A 26764-nucleotide genomic window follows, 5' to 3' on the forward strand; every position below is an offset into this window, starting at 1 on the left:
TATTGTTCTATTAAAAACTCTCCCACTTTCTCTATATAACATCTAAAGTATATAGCTAAAGATATTGATGATTGAACATGTGCATTGTAAAGCATAGAGTTATTAGAGCATGAATGGGAGTATAATATAACGCGAACATATTACAGTTTTGGTACCATAAATTGAAGTCTTAAAGTCCTGCAGGCCAAAAGCATACTGCGCTAAGATACACTCAGTTCTACAGAATCAGATGAGTGTCAAGCTCTAAGTTTTTAAGATACATATGCAATTATGCATCCAGGCACTGAAGCAGTAGAAAATCTTGTTTTAAATTCATCTTTAAGCAGAGGTCCTAAATTCTTATCCTTGATTGAGCTTTCAAGCATACAAATCTATTCCCCAAAACTTGGCTGGTTGATTGGTCCGGTACTTGCGATCTATGCTTTTAATCTGTTCCATGTCTTCTTCAGTCAGTTCGAAATCAAAAATGTGGAAGTTCTCCTTCAATCTATCTAACTTGGACGACTTTGGTATGACAACTGTATTGCGCTGAATCCCCCATCGCAGAGCAATCTGTGCCGCAGTCTTTTTGTGTTTCGCTGCAAGACCCTGATCATAGGAACAGGAGCAGATGAACAGTAGACAAAATTGTAATTTTGTTAATGAAGCACGGTTTGGACTTGATTCTAAATTGTCTTGAATGTCAATTATCAGTGATGTTTTTGATATTTTGCATAAAATGGAAATGTAATATAGTGATAAATAAGGTTAGTTTGGGCGTGGTCTTAAAAGCTCAAGGTTATTTGGGAATTCTCAATCATTCTGCGTTATTTTGGGAAAAAACCGGAAGTTAAGGGTGATAATTTTGCCCAACAATGAATAGAATTAGGCATAGGTTTCGGTTCTGCTTGATGCTAGTAGATTAGATCAATATTTACATAAAGAAAAGATGGAAACAATTACCTGAAGAACTGTATCATCCAAGCAAGATACTGTCCCAAACCATTCAGTATTAGCAGCAGCACCTCCTAGAGGAGTATGGGCAGTAACACAGATCCCGTACTTCTGACAGAATTTCACTAGTGAATCACGTTGGAAATAAGGATGTGTTTCAATCTGGTTCACAGCAGGCTTGATTTTGGAATATGCTAAGCAATCTCTTGTCAGAAAGACATCATAGTTGCTGCACGTAATTTGTTTAGTAATTAGTTTAATGTTAATCAGAATGCTATAAATTAGCACTAGAGGATGAATGTAACCTTGACAAATAGTGTTCACACTCGAAGCTTCATTAAGCAGTGAACACCAAAGTTCAATGGCAGAAGATCTAAAGCATCATGGACTTCATCTCTTTTCAGTTTATCGGAAAAAGCAAGCATATGGACATAGAATTGGCACCACGAAGTAAATCACAATCCCCGGGTGTGTGTGTGTGTGTGTGTGTGTGTGTGTGTGTGTGTGTGTGTGTGTGGAGGGTGAGGATTATTGCTCTCCTAAAGTAGTCAGCAGAACACACTTCCCACATCAGACGTGTTTACACTAACGGGGTTGTTTGGTTGACATTGAAAAAACAAGGGAAGTGGAAAATTGTTATGTTGTCTAGTTGGCAAGAGCACGTACTTCCCACAAATGAAGTAGCTTACTTAGTCCCCCCTCATTAAGTAAATACTCCTCAGGGAAGTGCTAGTGTCTACATCCTAGTGTCCTACCATCAACCAACAAAAAATTCACATCTTTGGGATTGCAATTTCTAGGTAAGAGCAATTTCCTACGTTCAACTAAACGACCACTAAGATTTGAATAGCTTCATCTAAGTTACCTTATACCAATGCTGCGAACTAAACCCATAGAAACAAGTTCTTCCATCGCATGCCAGGTGGTCTCCAAGGATATGGTTGTGTCAATTTCCAGCATACCATCTTTATCCAGCGTACTCGCTGTAGTACCAACTCCTGTGAGATCATTGCATAGGAAAAAATATAAGCTTTGCATCACCAATAATAAGAGTTGATAAGTTAACTCAAATGACCCCTCTGAAAAAGCTAAGTGAAGGATGTTTCATTAACAAAATTTACTGAACTTGAGGTTGGCTAAAGCTTCAAAATGCACTACACTTTAAACACAACTTCACAACAAATTCTGGCTCAAAGATCATTATCTAAATTTGGACAAATTATTGATGTTTCATACTAGACATGCACGGTTCTTGACAATTTTATATCATTTGCTAGACTAAAATTATACAAGTCTAAGCAATCTTATAGTATAAGAGTTACGACTGTTAATACTGCTCCCGTCCATCTCAAAACACCACACAAAAGCCTTTTTACAATCCTACTGTCAGCCGTCAGTTAACCCTACTATAGCAATTTAATCAAATTGAAAATTCATAATTCAAGAGTTAAGAATTTCAATTTTACCAGTATGCTTTATGGCTACAGGAAAGTGAACCAAGTACAGATCCAAATAATCAAGTCGAAGTTTCTTTAGACTGTCTTTACAGGCTTCAAGTACATGTCCATGGTCTGAGTTCCATAACTGCAATCAAGATTTTATGATAAAATACATGAGCATTAATTATCATCCGAAGATCAAGATATCTCCACATGTAGAAAGTTTGACCTTTTTTCATCCATAGCAAACATACTGACCTTAGTTGTTATGAAGAGATCCTCCCTCTTAACAAGCCCAGTCTGAAATGCTTCAGCAAGTGCCTCCCCAACCTCAGCTTCATTCTGGTAATCAGCTGCAAGCAACCATACCCCGTTACATAACATAATCCAATGAAAAAAATCTAGGATACTGCATGGTAATGAACACAAAAGTTCTCTGTTAATCGATCCAAAGCTCCTGCATAGAAGATAGTTACAAGGCAAACTAATCCTAAATTCCAATCAGTGTATATTTATTCTAGGATAATTAAGAAAAGAAGTGATAAACCATATGGAATCATAAATCATGCAGCAATAACAACAAAACCTGTATGTACCTATTGAAAAGGATCTCAACACCTGAATAATAATATCATGAGATGAGCAAGCTCAAGCTTAGAGTAGCCCGATTAGGCACAGAATGACAGAACTTAAAACCGAGCTCAATGATTTCGAGCTTAACCCAGCTCATAACTCAACTAAAGCTTGAGTAACGAGTTCCACCAAAACACATGCTCTCAGATTATAACATTCCTACTTCCAACTTTTTGCCAATATGTTGAAATCCTCTTGACTATCCTATACTATATTGATACTCATTGGCATAACCCGTCGAATTCTATTTGATAAGATGTTCAAGTATAATTGTCCTTACTCCTTAGCTTGGCTAATCGTCGAGCTCGCCCTCACTTAAGTCGACGAAGCCAATCTAAGGATACTGCAATGCTTCAACAAAGGCACTTGAGATATTGCATCCAAAACATTAGTTCTCAATATTCTAAAATCTAAATTTCAACCCAACAAAACCCCTGGTAAATAGACATCAACTCAAAAGATTAGCTTCATGATTATAAGTTATCTTTCAAATGCAACTAATTTCACTATAATCTAGCACCAATCTGTATGATTATCAAAACTTGCAAAAGCTCAAACAACAATAAATCAACTATAAACACGCTTAAAAATGACACCCATAAAATATTATTATTATTGTTATTTATACCAGAGTCCACAGTGTACTTGTACACAAAATCTAAAGAACCCACCATACAAAAATTTAAGAAAAAAATTACTCGAAGAAAGTAGAAATTTTAATCTGTGTATTTTTCTACTGAATAAGAAGTGCATCAAAAAAGACTTCTAACGAAGAAACTAGTAAAAAAAGAAAAAGAAAATACCAGCACAATCAAAGTGACGATATCCAATTTTAATGGAGTTAATGATGAGATCTTTGATGTCGTTCTTTTCCATACGCCAAACTCCAAGCCCAATAATCGGCATTTTGAATCCATTGTTCAGTGTTATCGCCATTTTCTCTCTCTTCTCTTCTCTTTCTCAGTGGTATTGATAAACAAGATTTTCAGCGGTGAGAACAGTAGAAGAAGGTGAAGCACGTAATTTGCTACGGTGTCGTTTCCCAATTTTTTTTTTTTTTTTTGATAAGACATACTCCAAGGCTCCGTTTGGTAGGGCGTAAAATATTTTCAGTGTAAAATGATTTTCATGGAAAACAATTTACAATGGAAAACACAATTCCAAAATTAGTTTTCCGTTGTTTGGTTCGATGTAAAAAAAATGATGAAATGAAAGGAAAATGAAAGGGAAAGTAAGGAGGTAGTGAGAGGAGTGTACAAGAGAGAGAAGGAAAATAGTTTTCCCTTCATTTTGAAAGGAAAATGGTTTTCCATCCTTGGGAGAGTAATTTTACCCCAAGGGAAAATGGTTTTACACTCTTTTGCCAACCAAACAATGTAAAACTGAAAATAGAGGAAAACAGTTTTCCGGGAAAACGTTTTACGCCCTACCAAACGGAGCCCAAATGTTTCTCTAATAAGACATATGCCAAATATTAGGTTACTCTATCAAGTATCACCCATTGATGCTTATTTCGTTTTTTTTTTGGTTTAGGGTTAATTCAGATCTTGAAACTGTCTTATCGGATCAAAATCTCACCTATTCGAGATAATTATGAGGGAATTTCACTCCCAAAGTGTATCTACTTTTAATCTTATTTCAATTTCAAGGTTGGATTTCAATCCCTCACTAGGGGTACTTTGGGAGAGAAAATCCACTTATTGTTTCCCCCACTTTCAAGTTTTAAAGTGTTTGTCCGCGAACTTAAGTCGGATTAACCTGCGAGAGATTGCGGTCTAGTAGGACTTTTTTGTATGTGAACATGGTATGTTAAGTTTTTAGGTAAAATTCAAACCATGTGGCTGATGTATATTCATATGACTCTAGTACTAGAATTCTAATCTAATATTAATAAATTCCATAGTATCAAGTGAGATGAGTTTCATGATCAATAAATTATCTCTCATTTGTTAATTTTGTTTACTAAGTGCTATGAGAACAAATTGATTTAGGTACTTGTTACATTATTTTACTTGACAGAGAATACGAGTCTAGATTATAAGATCCGTTATTTTACTTGACAAAAGTATTCATTATAAGATCTAAACTACACATTAATTAAACTGGATCTAATTGCACTTCTAATATTTGCTTGATAGTTGATGTGTGATAATTGGGAAATGATGGATTTATTTTTATGTCCAAGCATTTGTGTTTTTTGTGATGTCGAATTAGCTTTCCTTCGAATCTTAAATAATAATAGAATAATAAATAGATAAAATAGACTCGATCATTGTTTGATCTCATACCAAAACAAATACTACTTCATAAACAAAATCATAAGACGATACTTTGTTTCCAGATATTCTTCGTATGATCATATCATAAAATTGCAACTTCCTGTAAACCTAATTTTTCAAATACCAAACTTTTTATTTTGCATTTGCCGGTAAATTGGGATTTGGAATACACCAATATGAGCCCTTGATTTTCAAAATATACGAATCAGATACAACTCTACCTTCTAGAGTTTTTAGACTCTTGCAACATCAACTGAAATTCGCATCCACCAAAAGTTACCAGTTGGTAGTACTGTAGTAGTTATGCCTTAGATGTGAGATTTTCTAGGGTTGCGCTTAGGCTTATTTATGGCACAAAGCAAAAACAATTTCAGTACATCTTTAGGAGGCATATGCATAATTTTTACGTTTTCATCAAGTTCAAATAAGCTCTACTGTTCCAATAAAAGCCTACAAGTTCAATTCATGATCACAAAATAAGTAGATAAATTCAATTTAAAAGTCACATATTTAATAAATTTCAATAAGCAAGGAAATAGAACAATGTGAGATGAAGAAACACAGAATATTTTCAACCATTCAGAAGCTCACAAGTGATGGAGTAGAATAAAGAGTAGACACAGACCACAATAAAGCTCATCATGTACAGGCTACAGCAATTCTGTTATCAGATCCGCAACATCTTCCTTACAACAGAAAGCAAGGGTTCTATAGAATTCATCTCCTCTATCTATTTCAGAAAAATTCTACATTTTCTACAGGGGTATTCTAATCATGTAACTACAAAACTGAAGTTAATCAATCAACAGCATACTAGTGTCTTTTTTTTTTTTTTTAAGGAAAGTAGTATACTAGTATTAAGACATGGAATCAGAGTGGGAGACTAATAAACCCTTCATTTCTTCTCTGCTGCCATTCTTTTACGTATCTCATGAGCTGTATTGAAGATTCCTAGCGTAGGCTGGTCGCACACAAAACACTTTTTGCTCTTCGAATGATGCTGCATTCAAGAGGAAAGTTCATATTAGTTAACAAGTCAGCATTTAAAAGGAAACATCAACAACACGAATAAGAGGGTTTGGAGGGGACAATCTATATATGTAACATTAATCCCTGACAAGCAAAAGCCAATAAAAGACGGTCTCTTACTGAAGTACACGCAAGAAAAGAAAAATCATTTGTGCCAATATTAAGTGGAAATTACATACATAGTAAAATTGACCTTTAAAGGAAAGTTTCATAGACCACACCACCACCACCCTCCATCGAGTTGGTTATAGCCAGTTAAGTTACACAGACTGTACCCGCATTTGTGGATGGAAGCTTCTAGTAAATGTATATAACTATTTGGTTTCTACCCCTAATTTGTAGAAATGAACTACCCTGACCAACAACCACCACAAATTTAAGAGGGAAGACTAGGTTAATTAGTTAAAATCAAACACAAACATGTTAAAATCAAACACAAACATTATGTTGATGCCATTGTAAAACATAGGCCGCCAACTCCTTTTTTCTTCCTTTTTTGTTGGGGGTTAATGCAGAAAAAATAATCTTCAGTGTGTGGGATAAATAGGCAGCAGAATTAGATGCAAGGTTTTCTATCTTCCAATGAGGCTGTGAAACAAAACCACCAAAGGGACATGCCTATCTCTGTTAACCTTGCTTGATCATTTCTCCATCCACCCAATATGAGGAACTCAATGTTTCTAAAGAGTTATAACAGTAAATATACCTAATTACCTACTCCCCTGCCGCTGTTTTTACCCTCTTCTCAAAACACCCACTATTTTCCCCCAGGACTTCCCAAATCTCCCATGTTAAAACTCAAGTTAGGAATTTGGAAAGCCTCACCGAATACTGTACCAATGCATAAACATGACCAAGCCCATGTCATCTTCGGAGCTTTAACATATTTTAGGGACCCAACAATCGTGTACACAAAGTGCCTGAAATAAAAAATCCAGCTACATATTGCTCATAACACGGACTTAACTTCTTTGAAAGACTTGAGAGACTCCAAAACTTTCCGTTAGCCAAACAAAATATTCATTTGGAAGGTTGGTAATACACTTCACAAACTAGGTGAAGATAAGGATTGAACCAAGCACCACTGATGCTTGCACTTGTCATTTGGAAGGCATTTGCACTTTGCCAACTCCAAGTTTGAACCCTCTTATAAAATAAGTCTAAAAGTCATCAGAAGAAGATAAATTCCTACCCATGACAACACATGTTACACATAAAACTTGTGGGAAAACATACCGTCAATAGAACGAAAAATGAATATTAGCACTGACCTTTAGAGCACAATGTTCACAGAAGTAGTGCTTGCACTTCGTCATTACTGGATCGACAAAAGGTTGCCTACAGATATAGCAGGCAAATGGCAAAGAATCTTCGTCATCTTCCTCCTCATGCTCAGCATTGTCTTCATCACTATGGCCTCCCAAAGCTAGATTTCTTTTTCTTAATTTTTCCGCATCATCCCATTCCTTCTCCATTTGCCATCCAGATTTGTAGTCACCTCGATCATGCATGAACTTACATGAGTCACCATAGCCACAATAGCCCGTTTCTTTGTAATCCTTACAGATGTCAGGTTGGTAGTCAAATCTAGCAGATACTCTAATATGAGCTGAGGCCCTGAGTGGTCCATGAGCCCCACCAGCTTTCTCGGCGGCAAGAGTTTGTTCACGACGGAAACCCGCTCTGTAATCAGTGTAACTATTGATACCCTTATAGACCTTTCCATCACCAGATGTCTTACTCTTGCCCTTTAAGGCTTCCTCTGCTTTCTTGAGAGCTCTCTCCCGAATAGCCCTGGCATCTCTTGAGAAGTCTGTCTCAGTTTCAAGAGTGGCTGTTGCTTTGCTATCATTTTGTACCTGAATCTCTTTAGAAGACTCGTACTGAAACAGGACATTTTTTGAGTCCTTGGTTGATTCAGCAGAAGCTGATCGTTTGGATGTCCCGGAAGAAAAGTATAATTTGTTGTCCGACATATCAGCCCTTTTAGTAGTATGTAACACGGAACTCTCCTTATCATCATCTTCAACTTCATCTAGAGCTGAAGGTCGTTTCCTTATGTTCTTGTTCTTCATTGGTTTTCTAACAAAGTTGCATACTGCCCAACAGAAAGAAGTTCAGCTACAATTAGAGCATAAAACATGAAAATAACCGATGGAACTCATGAAATACTAAAAATTAAAAAAAAAAAGCCACACTATGGACACAAATCAAACCTTGCTCCACCGATTCCTGCTCACTTGCCTCCGACATTTTGATAAGGAAAACAAATTGGCTTATGCAAAGTGATCTGAACTTGTCAGCAACTGCCACACTCCAGAAACTGCAAAGAATTAAACTCTGAAGTTAAAATAGAGAAACAAAATGAATCTATATCAATGTCAAATATTGTATACACTTGTGGCTCCTTGAACCCAATCTACATGATGTTAATAACATTCAAAAACTTGGAATTTTAACATTCAAATGAAGCAAGGAAATTCAAAATTCTCGATTCCATTCAGTGGCGGAAGCAGGAATTTAAATCCGGGGTTAAAATAATTTAGTTATGATCGCTTAACTAATTTGTAATTTTTCATGCTCGCAGCTTTTACTTCGACGAGAAAAAAGTTGATAAAATTGTTCAATTTCAATAAGCAAACCCTAACTAATTAATCAACAATATCCACATTCAGCAATTTACATCTAAGTATTCAATTAATCTAAAAATCTAACATATATAAACTTATAAAAGTTGGAAAATATGAAATTAAAACACAAAAATGAAAACTTTTTACTTCTAGATAGAAATTAAGAACATAATATGTGCAATGGGGTTTTTTAACTAGTTTCCCAAAGAGAGAGAAAATGAATAGCTACCTCTTAATTTCATAATTCACAATTGCACAACATATTAATTCTGAATTCATATCAAAATGAGAAATCTATCATTTATAAATTATCAGAAAAAAATTTAAAAAACAGAAAGTGGGGCTTACACTGTGGCGTTCAACTGTTCAAGATTGAGTTCTGCTTTTTAGTTCTTACTGGCTACTGCCGTTCGACGGTTCGAGTGTGGCCGGCGGTGGCGGGTGGCGTCTCTTGGGCTCGTCGCGACAACAACGGACAACGTCTACAAGTCGGCTCCGGCACCGGGTGCAAAAAGGCGACAACAACCGACAACGTCTACAAGTCGGCTCACGAAAAAGAAAAAGAAAGAAAAAATCCGGCAGCCCTAATACTGCTCCGGCAGGCAAAAAAAAAAGAAAGAGAGAGAAAAGAAAAAAGAGCGTGCTTTTAGACCTGACCAGAGGAGAGAGAAAGAAGGAGTAGCATTAGGGAGAATAGGGACGTTTTGGTTTTATTTCCTTCACATTTTTTTTTAAATGGGGGTACAGCTGTACGGTCGTGAGTAGAATTTGGGGTTCGAGCTCGGCTCATGAGCTCGTTTAAGCTCGTTTAGAATTTGTTTTTTTTTTTTTTTTATTTGTTTTTACCTTTTCTTTTTTTCTTTCTTCTATTATATACTTTAGTTAACATCTTAAAAGAAATACATAATATAATTTTTAATATATATAAATAATTTTTTTAATATACTTCCTCCGTTTCTTTTTACTCGCTACACTTTCCATTATGGGAAGTTTCACATTACTTGCTACACTTCTTTTTTGGGCAATAAATTCTCTCTATCTCTCTCCTCCCACATGGGTCCCTTTTCTTTTTACTCTCTACCTCTTTCTTCTCCAAAAATTGCCTAGGAGTCCGTGAAATGAGAAGTGTAGCGAGTAAAAAGAAACGGAGGAAGTATAAACAATTTTTAATATAAAAAATATTTTTTAATATAAAATAATTTTTTAATAGTATAATTTTTTTCATATAAAATAATTATCAAGTTGTTTACGAGCCGAGATTTTCCTATCTCGGCTCGGCTCGTTTAAGTCTCGAGCCGAGGTCGAGTCGAGCGTCAACGAGTCGAGCTTTGACTGAGTCGAGCCCGAGCTGCTCGCGAGCTTGTCAGGCTCATTATCACCTCCTAGTTATACCCTATGTACCTCTCTAGATCCGCCACTGCATATGGAGGAGTAGCCATAACTTCACTTCACTCAAATTATCGAGTTTTATCAACATCATATGTGTCTTCTGATTTATGTAGGTTGATTGTGGTTTTTTTCCCAAGTGTTTGAATCTAATTGCTTCATGACACATGATTACTCCTATTGTTAACAACATCCTTTAGAAAGACATTCTTAGGTGGAGGTAAACTAGCGCCAAGGTTGTTCGGAGTAATATAGTATCAAGCTCCATCACATCTCCATCCTCAACTTGTTTTGTGAGAGTTTAAGCCACTAATTTAAGGTTTTCTTTTTTACTACAAATTCATAAGTTGCTAGAAATTCGTGCATTGTTATATCATATGTCAGTACTTCTCCTACAATCAATTAAATGAAATCAATTTATACTTGAAACTAATACAAGTCGATAACATCCTTTTATGGAAGGTTGTATCAACGACAATATGAAAAATGATTTGCAGAAGTATAGATCTCATCAAATATTGTACTTCTGTTGATTATATTTTCTTCTTTATAATTATTTTTAGCGTAGTCGGTCTCTTTTTCTTTTCCTTACCATAGTGTACGTTGTTTAAACCAAGCTGAAATGTATTTTGAATTGTATTATTGTAGTTGGAGACCATGATCAAGACTATCATCAGGTACATGTTACTTCTATAATTTGCAATAATACACCAAAACATGAATGAGGGGTGAACAAATATCCAACTAAAACTAGTTCCTAAAACTATGGAACTGAAATCACTTACTGTTTTCTCATCATCTACATTCTACAGCTATCTATATAATCTACAACGATTTACTAGGAACACAGAGCAAGAACTCTGTAGAACTCACCCCAAACTACACGACATGATACATCTCTATCAAAAAAAAACTCATCATCAATTTGAAGTTAAAACTTCCAGCACTATACTATGGAATCAAAGTGGGAGACTGGCAAATTCTTCATTTCTTCTCTGCTGCCATTTTCATGAACAGTATTGAAGATTCCTAGGGTAGGTTGGTCGCACACAAAGCACTTTTTGTGCCTAGCATGATGCTGCATTCGAGAGAAAAACTCGTATTAGTTAACGATACAGCATATAAGAAGTGGAAATTGAAAACATGGTAAAATGGACCTTTTAATAAACCAGAACACCACTGAGTTGTGTATAGCCAGTTAAGTTGCACAGATTGTTCCGGTGATCCCTCATTTTTCGATGTAACCTTCGGTTTCTACCCCTTCTGTTTCCTAATTACTAATTAGTTAGACAATATGTTTAAGCCCCTGTGAAACATAGGCCGCAAACTCCCTCTTTTTTATATTGGGATTACAGAAGAGACAGACTTAACTTCTTTGAAAGAATAGGATTGAAAACCAAGCACCACTGCCCACCGGTGCTTGCACTTTGTAAGTCTAAAAGTCATCGGCACAATATAAGTTCTGGTAGCAGCACATATTATACATAAACTTGAGGCAAAGCTTTATTATCGACACAAAGAAAAATGAATTTTAGAACTAACCTTTAGAGCACAATATTCACAGAAGTAGTGCTTGCACTTTGTCATTACTGGATTCAGAAAAGGTCGCCTACAAATAAATCTTCCTCCTTGTGCTCAACATTGTCTTCATCATGGCCTCCCAAAGCCAAATTTCTCTTTTCGTCCCATTCGATATCCATCTCCCATCCAGATCTGTAGTCACCTCGATCATGCATAAAGTTACATGAGTCACCATAACCACAGTAGCCTGTTTCTTTGAAATCCTTACAAATGTCTGGTTGGTAGTCAAATCCAGCAGATACTCTTTCATGAACTGAGGCCCTGAGAGGTCCATAATCCCCACCAGCTTTCTCGGCAGCAAGAGTTTGCTGATGGTGTAAACCAGCTCTGTAATCAGTGTAGCTGTTGATACCCTTATATAGCTTTACATCACCAGATGTCATATTTTGACCCTCTAAGGCTTCATCTGCTTTCTTGAGAGCTCTCTCTTGAATAGCCCTGGCATCTCTTGAGAAGTCTGTCTCAGTTTCGAGAGTAGCTGTCGCTTTGCTATCATTCTGTACCTGAATCTCTTTAGAAGACTCATATTGAAACACCACATTCTTTGAGTCCATGTGTTCGGATGTTCCACCAGTTGAAAAGTATAATCTGTTGTCTGATTTGGCCGGCCTTTTACCATTATGTGACATGTAACTCCCTGTCTTCGTATCTTTACCATCATCTTCAGCTTCGCCGAGAGGTGAAGGTCGTTTTCTGGTGTTCTTGTTGTTCATTGGTAATCTAACAAAACGGCAATACTGCACAAGTACACAAAAGAAAGATAATCAGATACAATTAGAACAAAGAAACATGAACAGAACCAATAAAACTAGCCACTAGCCCACTAGCCACACAATGGGACACAAATCCAAACCTTTTTCAGACGGGTTCGGCACTTTCATAGCAAAGAAAATTGGCTTATGCAAAGTGATCTGAACTTGTCAGCAACTGCCACACTCCAAAAACTGCCAAATTGCAAAGAACCATCAACTTGATGCCCAACGCTGTATAGTGAATTACAATTTAGTCTACTGATCAAGGTTGAACAACGTATAATTTTGATGTTTCTATGCCTAAAAAATGCCAAACACGACAATGTAGGATGCTAAATTTAAACTAGTACAAAACAAACCTTTAACTAAATTAAAGGGGGTTTAGTAGGTTCAAGTCTCAATTTTTTTAACACGTAAGAAGAAAGAAAATGTAGATCATTCATAAACTAAATTATGATGCAACATATCAACCTTAATGATGCTACATTTTAAACTAGTACAAAACAAACCTTTAACTTCTTGGATGATTCGAGTCTCCAATCTTGTTGAGAAAACCGTAAAGCGCCAGCAAACCTTTAACTTTCTTGGATGATTCGATTTTTGGATGATTTTTTTTTTAACGGGTAATGGATGAATTCAAGAGTAGCGAGCTGCAATCGACGTTTAAGGCTTATTTGGTAGAAAAAATTTGGAATGAGAAGAAAGGAAGCCGAAGGAATCTTGTTAGTCTTTAATGTTTGGTTCATTAAAAAAAAATACTAAGGAAATGGAACGAAAGACTATTTAATGAAATTTCAATTTCTTTTCCTCCCAAAAGTGGGAAAATTGGGAAGAAAAGAGAAAATTTATACCAAATAGAGGAAGTTAAGGTTTTTTTTCCTTTCTCTTCCCTTCATTTCTCTTATGTTCCTTTTCTTTAAAAAAAAAATGAACCAAACATAGTGTTAGAGATCTCTTCAATTGCATTGAGAATATTGATAATTTGATATCAGATCTAGAGTCTAGACCCAACTAAATTAGTTCCTAACATTAATGAACCAATATCAACTTAGATCAGTTACGGTAGATAGTCGACCAATCTTGTAATTAATTAGTTAGTCTTAGTGGATATATGGGCGATTGTGATATTATTTGATCTTCTTTTTCTAAAATAAAAGGATATAAATTACAATTGAATACAACAAGAGCAACTTTTTTTTTCTTTTCAAACGAAGATAATAAGTCCTAGAAAAAGGGTCCAAAAATAAATAAAATATAACTAAAACAAAATAAGGGAAAGAAATACTAATAAGGAATGAGGAGTAGGAGAACCACAACTCTATTATCCTAGATTAAAAGTTCTACTTAAACTTTGGAGAGAAAAGGTAATAATAAAGAGAAGATTTTTACGTAACTCCATAATTTTTGTTGCTCGTTGCCTGTCCAATAGACATGGACAATTTTGAAATTTCAATATGAGTTATCTAGCATCTAGAAGCAATGATTCGATAGATGGGAGCATTCGTCTCTTCCATTCTCTCTAATTTTAAGAATTTGGACATGAGGCAATTTACCAAGTTGCACATACAACTTCCTCAGTTAGATATCTTTTAAAAGACAAACAATCATTATACTTGAATGCTTTAAAAGAAGAACAATTATATTGATTTTGCCATCAAACCCACTTATATTGGTTATCTAACCCATTTTAGTTCATAAATGTTGAGTTTCACAACTGATTTTCATTTTATGTACCATGAGCCGATGACCGAAAAACTGGTGGTTCCTAATTGGTTTCGAATTCACAATCGAGGACCCAACTAGTTTAGTCACCCCTAAAGATGAATATGATAAAACCTTGAGGTGGGCTTTGGCTAAAATAAGTCCCACCAAGCCCAAATCCTAGGCTCCCAAAAGAATTAAAAAAAAAAAAAAAAACAACCCCAAAACCACGAAATTTCCTGGTACTATTCCAAAACAAAAACAAACACCTCCTGATCAAACTAGAAAAAATAAAACATTATTTTTGTTTTCTCCCAAATTTTCATTTTAATTTATCACGGGAAAGTACACAATAATTCAATCAAGGGTAAAAAAAAATAAAAATAAAAGAAAAGATAAGTATAAACAAAAGAAATTAGTCTTCTCTACATCCGCATATTTCATCCACGCTCTCTTCTTCCTCTCCTCTCATCTCCTTTTTCAATTCCCAGATCGGATCAAGCAATTCATCGAACACCTTCCGATCACCATCAAAAAAAAAAATGTCAACAGTCTTTAACGGCGATGAAACGGCGCCGTTTTTCGGCTTTCTGGGTGCTGCTGCAGCCCTAGTTTTCTCCTGTAAGCACTCTTTTAGATTCAGTTTTTTCAATATTGATCAATCTAGATTGAATTTTCCCTTTAAATTTTCAATTTTCTGATCTGGGTTGTTGATATTCTTTATGGGTTCTCGTTAATTTTGCTGGGTTTTCGATGATTCATCTAGGTTTTTGATAATTTATGTGGGTTTTCGATAATTTGTCTGGGTTTTTGATAATTTATGTGGGTTTTTGATGTGTAGGTATGGGAGCAGCATATGGGACAGCAAAAAGTGGGGTGGGAGTAGCATCAATGGGAGTAATGAGGCCAGAACTTGTAATGAAGTCAATAGTACCAGTTGTTATGGCTGGAGTTTTGGGTATTTATGGTTTGATTATTGCTGTGATTATTAGTACTGGAATTAACCCAAAAGCTAAATCTTATTACTTATTTGATGGTTATGCCCATCTTTCATCTGGACTTGCTTGTGGTCTTGCTGGTTTATCTGCTGGTATGGCTATTGGTATTGTTGGTGATGCTGGTGTTAGGTAATTACTTTTATTACTCTTCATCTCTCTCTCCCTCTCCTTTGACTGTTTGTTTGACTTTGTGTTTAGTGTTTGTTTGACTTTGTGTTTAGTGTTTGTTTGATTGTTGATTTGGATTTGTGATTTGGGATTTAGTTAATTTGGTTGATGATGATCTGTATATGGAAGGATGTTTATAGTTGATGTTAAGATCTTAGTTTTATTGCAGCTGGTTCTTGGTTGTTTTGGCTTGCTTTGCTGAATGGTGATTAGTGCGGAAGTATGCATGAATTTTTGTGATGATTGTTTGGAAATGATGGTGATGTATTCGATGTTTGATGCTTCAAGCTGGCTTTGTAGCATTGAGGAAGTTCATTTGTGTAAATTAATAGTTTCCATGATGGGGTTTTGCATACAAATTTTATGATGCATCGAATATATCGTGAGCATGGTACATCCAAGGCTATATTTTTACTCATTGTTCATTTGAAATTAGCCAAATAACCAAAATGTACTAGAAAGGAGAGTTTCAAATAAGCAATTGAGCAAAAATTAGTTTTGCATGGTAAACCCGGGTGTATGATGAATGAACTCGAGTTTTGCAGTGTTGATCCACTTTAGTTGGATTAAAACTGTTCGCAGTTTCTAGATTCTTGTCGCATTTGTTGAGTTTGTAGTTGGTACATGGCTAGACAAGGGCAAGGTTGCCTAAATCTTGACTTGCTGAAACCCTACTAGCAAGGTATTGTTGTTGTAGTAAGTAGTAATTATCTTGACTCGGCAGCAAGTCAGTGACGTTTTCTTCATTTCAGGGATCAATAGGAATTGTTGCTTATTTTGTTCTTTTGGTTTCCAGTTATGTACTGCAGCCTGGTTTTTGAGGACTGATTCCTGTGGCAGTTTATACATCATTCTCAGTGTTGAATTATTTGTTATACGTCAGGAGGTTCAATTAGTTCTGTTGAATGCCTTTGTAGATTTGCATATAAAGAGTTTTAGCATGCTGGGAGTCTTTTACACTGAGTCGGTTCAGGCTTTAAAGTCTTATTGTTGAATCTGTCTGGAGAAAATTTGCTAGTATGCTATTCTTGCCAGAGATATACATAACATAGAGACAAAGCTGGAAAAATTTGTGTTCCCTCAACACCTTCCTCAAAAGGTTACATCAGTGTCTCAAATAGACTTTTACTGGGTTTTATTGGGTTTGCTATAAAGATTTTCTAAGTCAAACTCTTAAGCAGTATGCTTCTTTCAATGCTGAAATGTTTATATACTAATTGGAGATTCTAGTGAAAATTAAAATTATTTAAGGGCATCTTATATTAGTGTTGGCTGTGAATTACCCTGGGAATCTCATATAACAAACTTAGTACCATGTAATTTCAGCTTTACACTTGGATCATTGGAAATTTGGTAGCGAGCTATTTTGAGTTCAACCCTAATAGGGATAGTGTCATAGCTGAATATGTCACCTTAGGCTCTTAGTTGGAATATTTACTATTATCTGGAAGAATCTCTGAGATGATATGGCTGTATTTCCTGGTGGTAGAGGATCATTGTGCTGGATGAATTGGATGTGTTGGTATTACTTTTTCTGTTCCATAGGGACATTCTGTTAGACTGAGCTTCACTGAAGATATTTCGAATATGAAAATTCTCTGATGGATTCAATTTTTTTTTCTCTTGATGAAGTTACATATCAAGGGAAGAGCAATGCTCATTTTTTTTTGTTAAAGTGGAAAATGTATTCTTAATACATCATTTTCTCAAGTGGGTTGGTGATAGATCCTTTCATTTCAACATGTATTTCCTTTTTCAAATTTTCCCCAAAAACAATATGTTTTCGTCAAAGTGTAAAATGTGGACATATATTCCCTTCTTTTTAAAAAACTTTTGTAATGTCGACTCCCTTTTATCACTAATAAAGTGTATCCTTAATGAAGTAGTAGGGAAGTATCAACTCCTAGGCATGGATTTTACTCTTTTAGCATCCATGTCGTTATATCTGGTTGCATTTTCTTTTAGCTCTTTGTAAGGGCTGTTGCTGGTGGGATAGTGGTTTTGTTCAGTGTCCTCTGATCTCGTGTGTGTATTTTATGCTCACTCTCATATCAAAGTGAGAGGCATGTCTATTTATGTTGTGCACAAAGGCAACTTTACTTCCCGTTTTCAACTTAACGAGCAGTCTCCTCTTTTTACCGCCTCTTCGTTTTTGTATGCTACAGGAGAACGGGTTTGTTTGGGGATATTTGGGTTACCAGCCAAACCTTTCTCTCCCTCCCACCTCATCCTTTACATAATTCTTTTTTACCTATTTTTCTTTGACATTCTTTATCCTCCATGTTTTCTCCTACTTTGCTCTATATGTTGAATGCCTGAGATTAGTGCAATAGTAGAGGTTGGATTAGGAAGGTTTTATAGTCCCTAATGAATCTCTTGCTAGCTGCATTTTTCGGTAGTTTGCATGTTATAAAATTCTTCTTTTCTTGTATTGACTAGCTAGATGAGCCTGTCATTGATACATTTACTCCTTGTGTTTGACAGAGCCAATGCACAGCAGCCAAAGCTTTTCGTCGGGATGATCCTTATTCTCATCTTTGCTGAAGCACTTGCTCTCTACGGTCTCATTGTGGGCATCATCTTGTCCTCTAGAGCTGGACAGTCAAGAGCTGATTAAGTACAGTACTGGACTTCTTGTTCAGTCATGCTGTGTATTGTTGAATGCGGAGTGAAGCAACGTTGCCCTTTCGCCTTGCTTTTCTCTTCCATTTTTCCCCTGCAGTGAAGGGCAGAGATATTCAGGTTTAAATATATTGCTGTTAGGTTAAGTGTGGTGAGACTCTGGTTTAATGTTTTTCTTGAGATACATAATGGTGGAAGATAATAATTTCTACTGTATTCAATTTATACTCTGCTGCTATTTTTAGCACTAGGCTCTTGCATAATAAAATTGCTTGTGAAGTTCTTTTCTACTGTATGTGCTGTTGCCGTATGTTATTGGATAATCTTGTTAGGTTATGGTCTCCTTGTTATTAGTTTGATTTTCTGCTACTGGAATTTGTGGCTTCATATGTGATGCATCTTTTTTACTAGATGATACAAGATCCATATGGGTTTTTTTGAAAAAAAAAACCTTCACCATTTACAGTATCTGTTATGGACAGTTTTGAAGTGCAGACTTTACAAGATATGGTTTCATAAATCAAATCATGCATGTAAAATACCATCTTTTGTGAGAAGTAAATCTCTGACACTTAGTTTTGAGCAATATAGTGCATAGAAAATTGTCTATCGAGTGGGTGAACTACCCATTAGAAATAGTTATACGTCGAGAGGGATATGTGAACCTCAGTGGACAGTGGGTCATGAGGAGGCGAATGGGGAGAATGATTCGCCGGATACAGTTTCGAATGATCGTTTCACCTGGTGGAAATAGTGATGTGAACCGTGAAGCGGTGTCTCTAATTAATCCAGTATGTCGAAGCTGGGATAGCATATCATTGTTTTGGGGGATTTGCATTTGGCATTTGCCTGGTTTATTAGAATCAACATGACATGGAATGGAACTATAGAAAGGATAAGCTACTCGGTTTCTCAAAGCACCATCTTGATCAATCGTGAGTCTCCCAAGTATTCCTCTTCCCTATCCTTAAAGGAAGTGCCCAAGCCCTCTCACTATATACTTACTTTGTGTCTGCCTCTGCCACAATCCAAACACATTGGCTTAAACGCCAACCCGAAGCTCACAGGTGGCATAGTTTTGGGTCTTTTTAATTTAGGTATCGAATGAGATAATTTGGAGGTCAATTCAATCATAAGGCTTTGGAAAGATTCGTCATACTACAAGATAATTGTCTTTTTGGTGAGTTTATTAAAATAATCAAATGTTGCATCTAAAAAAGAAATAGAAAAAACAGTGCTAGTATTCACAAGATTTATTTAAATGTCGAGGGGGATCTTCTTTAATCTGACTTGAACTCAGTCGTGTACTATTTTGATGAACAACTAAAGCCATGGACTTCAAGGCAAACTACGGCCGAAGTGAACTTACTCAAATCATTAACTCAATATAAGCCTAAGCTTCTGTATTGGCTCGCCATGCTTTCTTCTATTATATGAAAGGATGAATTATGTAGAACTTGCTCAAAGCATTAACCTGTAATTTTTTCTTTTTCAAAAAATTTAGTTCAAAAATTAATCTTTTTATAATCTCCTTGAGATAATTTGGGCTGATGAAAAGCAAGCCCAAATGGCCAATTATTTAGGCAATTTGAATAAAATCAAGTGAACGTGATGTGTAGCCATAGGAGCATACAAATGCTACTATATATCACAAGAACATTAAAGATTTATACGCTAAATTTATAATCATTATGAGTAAGAATGTTCACAAGAACAAAAATACGACATAACAATGCGGTACAAATTGGATATCAAAAAAGGGTTAGTATTAAGGATCTCCTACACGTTTTATCAAATGGGTCAACATGACACTACACAACGCGATATAATGGGTTAGTTTAGTGTTGAGAAATCTAGCACAAAAATGACACACTTGAATGCATTTGACCCAAATTTATTACACAATTAAGATATCTGTTAACACGACAACACGACTTAAACTAAACACGAAAAAAGTGGATTATTATTGAGAATTTCAACACATTTACTTAAACAAGTCTACAAAATACAACACATTATTATATGAGTCAGCCAGTCAGGTTAGTATCAAAGATTTTCCTGTCGGTTTATAAGTGGTATGAACATGACATGGACACTAAATTTTGGCATTTTTAATATTTTTCCTTGGAGGATTGGGGATGGAGATGGAGATGGAGTGAGGCTTTGGGCTTTATCTGGGTTGGGAAGTATCCTAGTAGTACGACTTTGGTCTATAATCAAATAAAAGAACACAAAAGAAACAAATATTACAAGTAATAATCAGACAATCAGTCAACGTATTACGTAAACAACGAGTCTACGACGTGTTTCTTAAGATGATGAAACTTGACCATTTATCATTGTCATTGAATATTAATCATGTCTTCAAACTTATTAGTAGTAGTTAGTATGTACTTCTTGACCTTTATTTTGATTATTACTAGAATTTTAGTACTCCCTCCGTCTTAAAATATAGTTCCCATTTTTTCCTTTTTTCACGGTAATTTATGCAAGTAGAATTTAAGAGGGATAGTAAAGATTTTTTGTTTATTTAAATAAATGTTGTATGGGAAAAGATGATTTTAGGAGAGAGAATGAAGAATAATTGGTGAAAGAGTATTAATTGTAACACTTAGGTTGAATAAACAAAGCAAAAAACAAAATTCAAGAAGCAAATAAATGACGGGACACAGTTTTTCTAGACAAATTACGGAAAAATGTAAAACTAAATATGAAAATGGGAACTATATTTTGAGACACCCAAAATGGAAATGAGAACTATATTTTAGGACGGAGGGAGTAATATGTAACTACTTGGACCGTTATTCAAGTAACTACTTTTTCGGTCTTGCAGATAAATATTCATATTCAATCAATTGTATGAAGTAGTACACATTTACACCCATATTTGATATTAGTAATCATAATGTGAAGTTATATTTAAGAGTTCATACAATATCATTATTGCTATTTATCGTCTATATTTACTTGAAATTATTTTGTCACTTGTGTATTCTTTAGTTGTATCATTTGTTATTTAGGCCTTTTCCTTTAGTTGTATTGCCGTTTTTATTTTTGACAAAGATTATAATGTTATTTAAGCTATTTACCTTCAACTACCCTATCTCCTCCTCTAATAAGATAACTAATGAGATGGGCAAAATGTTCCAATTTTCTTTTCTCCTCCTTTAATAAAATTCGTGCAAAAACAAGTGGTGTAGCTAAAATAATAAAGGATGTATAATTTAGAAAGATAAGAAGATTATATGGAGATTCTATTGACAAAAAAATTATGGGAGATGATTAAGTTGAGATAATTGATGATAACTTTTAATAGAGAACGTATTGTGTCGGACTCGTCCGACCATAATTTTGGTCGGACGACTTTCAGGTGGTTCCAATTTTTTTTCAGGTAGTCTTCATTTTTTTTCAGGTGGTTCCAATTTTTTTTCAGGTAGTCTTCATTTTGTTTTCAGTTAGTTCTTTGTTTTTCAGTGGGTTTTTGTGCTTCAGTTAGACTTACTTGGGTTTCAGTTGGTCTTTATTCTTTTTCAGGTAGTCTACATTTTTCTTCAGGTAGTCTTCATTTTGTTTCAGTTAGTCCATTATTTCTTTCAGTTGGCCCATTATTTCTTTCAGTTGGTCCAACTGAAAGAAAAGAAAGTCCAACTGAAAGAAAAGAAAGTCCAACTGAAAGAAACTGAAAGAAAAGAAAGTCCAACTGAAAGAAAAGAAAGTCTAACTGAAAGAAAACAAAGTCCACCTGAAAGAAAACAAAGTCCAAATGAAAGAACACAAGAGACCAAATGAAAGAAAAACAACACAAGCTGAAAGAAATTAAACACCAACTGAAAGAACACAAAGACCAAATGAAAGAAAAGTCATATCACTTACTTGTATCTTTCTTAAGTCTTCTGGTTGTATCAGCAGGTGGAGTGACCTCACTTTTGGAGATGTCCTGGATCAAATCAATAGGGTATTATGGCAATTGTTTACCGGTTAAAATCCCTTCTTTCTTATAGATTTTTGGATGGTTAGTATTGGGAACAGGTTCAAATCTTTTCTGTATGAAGTGCATTTGTCTAAAGACTTGAAGTTTATTGTCCTATGTGAAAATGATTCCATTGTGCCTTTGTCCATCTGGTGTACATTTATGCTCAGATTTATTAGTTTCATTATGTGTCTTTGCTTCATGTTGTCCCACTGTTTCTACTGAGAGAGATAGGAGGGGAAGAAATCATTAAGATCTGAATATATTCGAAGTTGAAGAAGAAGTAGCAGCGGAGGAGAGAGAAAAAGAAGGAGCTGATGATATTGGTGATGCGGCGCTGAAAGAGAGAGATGGTGAAGGTGAAGCTGAAGAGGTGGCGCCGAAACTTTAATTTGAGTTGAGGGTCATGTCGTCTGACGAGAATATTGGGTCAGACGGTCTGACCCAATACTTTCACCTTTTAATATGCTCATCAATTGTTTATAATTGTTGTACCAATATACTTATTAACTAAAGTACTATAAAAACTATTTAATGTTGATAATATTTTATTATTAACTAGTTATTAGGCCCGGGCTATGCCCCGGGTAAGAAAATTTTCATTTATTAATATTGTACTTTGATATGATATCACACTAAGTAGAACTTGGTCTAGTGGTTAAAACTTTAGTACATGAACTTGAGGTCATGGGATCAAAACTTATCCCATGCAATTTCTAATTTTTTTTATTGTACATGGATTACATGAACTAAAACTCAAGAGCGCCACGTGGCATCGTTCCTGGTTTGCGCACACCTTTTAATATATTAGTACTAGCTTTTAACCCGTGCAAAAATGCACGGAAAGTGTTATATAGATATGATTTGGACTTGCACATAGTGTACGAAATTGTTTTATTTATTAAATTGTTGTTTTTGTTCAAAAATTATATTTTATGATATATAAAAAATTCTTTATTACAACATTTTAAACTTTAAAAATCTTATACATCTATAAATATGTAAATGAAACAAAAAAAAAATACACCAAAATGCACGGGAATACTTTATTTTATAAACTCAAGATTATATGATGTTTCTCTTAAAATCATGTTCTGGATGTTAGTTCATGACTTAAGTTTTTATAACTATATCATGTATTAAAAATATTTTTTAGAACTGGCTCATGACCCGTGCGTTTAGTAACTGATGTAGCTAATGTCATGATAAAGTGCATGAAAAGTTTTTTGTTGATTAGAACTGGCTTATGACCCGTATGTATTATTTATTAGTACTATTTTATGAAAAGTTACTGAATAGGAAAATGGTACATGTATAGTGAAAATTTCCATAGTGGAAAATGGTGCATTTATATGGTAGCACATGAAGTATTACATTTATAAACTTTATAAGATTCATAGTTAACTCATTTCCAACAACAAAGATATAAATCACTACATTTTTATTTAATTTTAAATAATACTCGATATCGTTATCAAGGTATGAGGATTTCAATAGTATTTACGCCCATCAAATTTTTTTTCTTATAAAACGTTCGAGTCTAGCTACAAAATGGGCTATACTTTGAAAAAAAAATTGAATTATTAAAAACTAAATATTTGAAAAAAAAAACTAACCATGTTCCACATGAATTTTCAAATAAGTTCCTAACCGCTTATATACACCCAAATTACATATTCTCATCGTTTCACCTAGACCAAAACCGCCGTATATAGTATCTTACCCATACATTTCGCAAAACTAATCGATTTGAATTTTTCGACCCAAACTGCCTTGTCCTTAATCTCGATCACCCCAACTGCCGAACCAAAAGCCTACTTACCCAAATATGATTTGCATCATATAGACCCATAATTGAAATACTATCACTTGCATTTGACCCAATAAAAGAAAAGGGATTGAAGTTGCTAGTGCTCAAATAATGACTCATCTAGAAAACTTACTACATTAACTGTGTGTAATGATCAGGTTTGTAGACGAAGGGATGACATTAACTCATATTCTATTTCATCATTAGGTAGTATAAGTATATTTTTTAATTGATTGATCATTTATTTTAGATCATTAAGATCAATTTAGCATTCATATCACTACTTTCTTCTAATACTATCTAACTAAAGCGAAAGATTGCATACATGCTAAAACGTTGTATAATTGATCGTTAGGCAATATAATAAGAAGAAACTACTCTAAATAATACATGATTGATCTTTGTATGATGATCATTGTTGATTTTTCTTTCTTAATTATTGAGTGACTGCTCTTGGAATTAGTTTATGATATGCCCTTAGCCATATTGAATGAGAATGAAGTTACGGGTTCGTAGTTTTCGTTTCCTCTTCCTATAAATATATGGGTAGATACTTAGATTGATTCCATATTTTTTATTTGGTTGGGTTAGGAGTGAGAAGCTATGCAAATGGAGTGAAAAAGTTGCAATATGATGAAAGTTTCTGGAATCAAGAACAACACCCTCCCAATTAACTGATATCAATTTTGGCGATTCTTAGAATTTAAATATGTGCATTGATCAAAAGTATATTATGAATATTTACACTATGAATTTAAATATACGAAGACTAAGCATTTGACAACCAAAAGTATATTATGAATATTTACACTACGAATTTATAGAAGGATTTGATTTCATTACCTATAATAATTCAGTCTTTTGACGTTAAGTGAGGGGCTAATTATGGCATTGTGCAATCAAGGGAAGTGAGAATCACCAAGCGACACATGGACATTCATTCTGAATTTCTTACATGTGGCAGTTTTTTTTTTGGGAGGATGACACGTAGCAAATTTAATGGCAGCTCGACACGTAGGCAAATATGACTTAGGGCCTGTTCTCCCCAGCTTATTTTCAGTTCAGTTCAGTTCAGTTCAGTTCAGCTCTAATAAGTTCAGTTCAGTTCAGTTCAGCTCCAATAAGTTCAGTTCAGTTCAGCTCCAATAAGTTCAGTTCAGTTCAGCTCTATTCTTTATAACCATTTTGTTAAATATTATTATTATTATGTTGGTATAATTTATTTTACTAATTACTATTATTATTATTATTATTTAAATATATATCATTACTATTAAGTATTATTATTATTATTATTATTATTATTATTATTATTATTATTATTATTATTATTATTGTTGTTGTTGTTGTTTCTATATTTTTTTTTATTATAGCTTTACTAAATATTATTACTATTATTATTAGGAGGAACATGGTTTAGGTCAAAGCACAAATAAACCCACTTTTTTTAGCCCATAAACCAATCAAATCGCGTCAAGACGGTTTATGATGTAATTTTCGCGGTCCAACCCAATCATTATTTTTATTACTAAATATTTTTAAATTATTAAATCTAATTATTAAAATAGTAATATTAATTTACTTCTTAGATATTATTGTTATTATATATCATCGTCAAGTATTAATATATTAATACAAATAATATAAAATAATTATTATTAATTATCATTATTATCATTAATTATTATTATTATTATTATTATTATTATTAATTTATGATTATTAATATTATTTATTTATATCTATCATTTAAAAATATTCAAAATACTACTATTATTATTATTCATTATTATTACTTATCATTATAATTATTATTATTTAATATTCATATTATTATTGTTTAAAATATTATTTATATATTTATTACATTCAATTTATTTCAATGTAATATAATTCAATTCAATTCAATTTAATTCAATTCAGTTCAGTTCAGTTCAGCTCCGATAAGTTCAGTTCAGCTTTGATAAGTTCAGTTCAGTTCAGCTGTTTTATGCCGAAGAGAACAGACCTTTAACTTTATATACATATATATATATATATATATATATATATATATATATATATATTCCTTAAATTTGTTAATTAGAATTTAAATTGGTCAATAAGTTAATTATATATACAGAAACAAAATCATTCAAGATGATTGCAATACTACCTAATCTATATTTGTATGCTATATGATCATACGCTGATTGCATACCATATATAATCATCATATTTCCTTCTACAATTCAGCCTAAATCTTTCAATCCAATGCATACAAATCAAACGAAATCAATTGGTATAAGAATGTGGCATATGGACAAAGCCATGACACGTGGCAAAATAAAATGAAGAATGATTGTGGGCATGACACATGGCATTGATGTCTAAATAGATGACAACTCAACTCATTTTTCTAGGTTTATATAGATATATAGATAGATAGATTTGGAATATAATTCAAATTTAAGTCGCAACTCTATTTATCTCTTTTAGTTTGCTCCATTAGAATAAGCCAGTTTTATAATATTAAATTGGGTAAAATTGATAAAAGCCAAAATTGTTGTTATCAGATATGGTGGGTTTGAGAGTAAAATGGTGACCACTAATGGTATAGAGCAATCTTCTCAAAATGTTCAAAGAGATAATAAATGGGATAAATTAAAATACATAAATGGATTACAATATTAGATTTCTGAGATGATAATAGTAATACAACATTTTTACCTTATTCTTAAAATAAAATTATAATTAGAAGTAACACTTTTTATGTACATTCTAATTTGTCCATCCCCAATTATTTAGGGTAATTTACATATTCTTTAATTATGAATGTCAACTCTTTCCCAAT

At 34.1% G+C, this 26764-nt stretch overlaps 3 protein-coding genes and 1 pseudogene across 3 annotated transcripts; 1 reads left to right on the forward strand and 3 right to left on the reverse strand.

Moving 5' to 3' along the window:
• Nucleotides 1-99: 99 nt before the first annotated feature.
• Nucleotides 100-3984, reverse strand: LOC104884740 (NADP-dependent D-sorbitol-6-phosphate dehydrogenase). Its single transcript, XM_010669428.4, has 6 exons — nt 3809-3984; nt 2631-2725; nt 2400-2517; nt 1799-1931; nt 943-1162; nt 100-588 (listed from the first exon to the last, which is right to left on the reverse strand). Exons 1-6 carry the CDS (start codon nt 3939-3941, stop codon nt 358-360), a joined length of 930 nt encoding a protein of 309 aa, XP_010667730.1. The 5' UTR covers nt 3942-3984; the 3' UTR covers nt 100-357.
• Nucleotides 3985-5835: 1851 nt separating this feature from the next.
• Nucleotides 5836-9538, reverse strand: LOC104884741 (zinc finger CCCH domain-containing protein 1). The gene is made up of 4 exons (XM_010669429.4): nt 9292-9538; nt 8530-8636; nt 7585-8411; nt 5836-6284 (listed from the first exon to the last, which is right to left on the reverse strand). The coding sequence occupies exons 2-4, from the start codon at nt 8564-8566 to the stop codon at nt 6180-6182; spliced, it is 969 nt and encodes a 322-aa protein (XP_010667731.2). The 5' UTR covers nt 8567-8636; nt 9292-9538; the 3' UTR covers nt 5836-6179.
• A 1524-nt stretch (nt 9539-11062) lies between these two features.
• LOC104884748 (zinc finger CCCH domain-containing protein 1-like) lies at nt 11063-12860 on the reverse strand (annotated as a pseudogene).
• A 1907-nt stretch (nt 12861-14767) lies between these two features.
• LOC104884742 (V-type proton ATPase 16 kDa proteolipid subunit) lies at nt 14768-18441 on the forward strand. Its single transcript, XM_010669431.4, has 3 exons — nt 14768-14984; nt 15205-15490; nt 18014-18441. The coding sequence occupies exons 1-3, from the start codon at nt 14906-14908 to the stop codon at nt 18144-18146; spliced, it is 498 nt and encodes a 165-aa protein (XP_010667733.1). The 5' UTR covers nt 14768-14905; the 3' UTR covers nt 18147-18441.
• The last annotated feature ends 8323 nt before the right edge of the window (nt 18442-26764 follow it).

This window comes from Beta vulgaris, chromosome 9 (genome assembly GCF_026745355.1).
Source record: "Beta vulgaris subsp. vulgaris cultivar EL10 chromosome 9, EL10.2, whole genome shotgun sequence".
NCBI classification, from domain to species: domain Eukaryota; kingdom Viridiplantae; phylum Streptophyta; class Magnoliopsida; order Caryophyllales; family Amaranthaceae; genus Beta; species Beta vulgaris.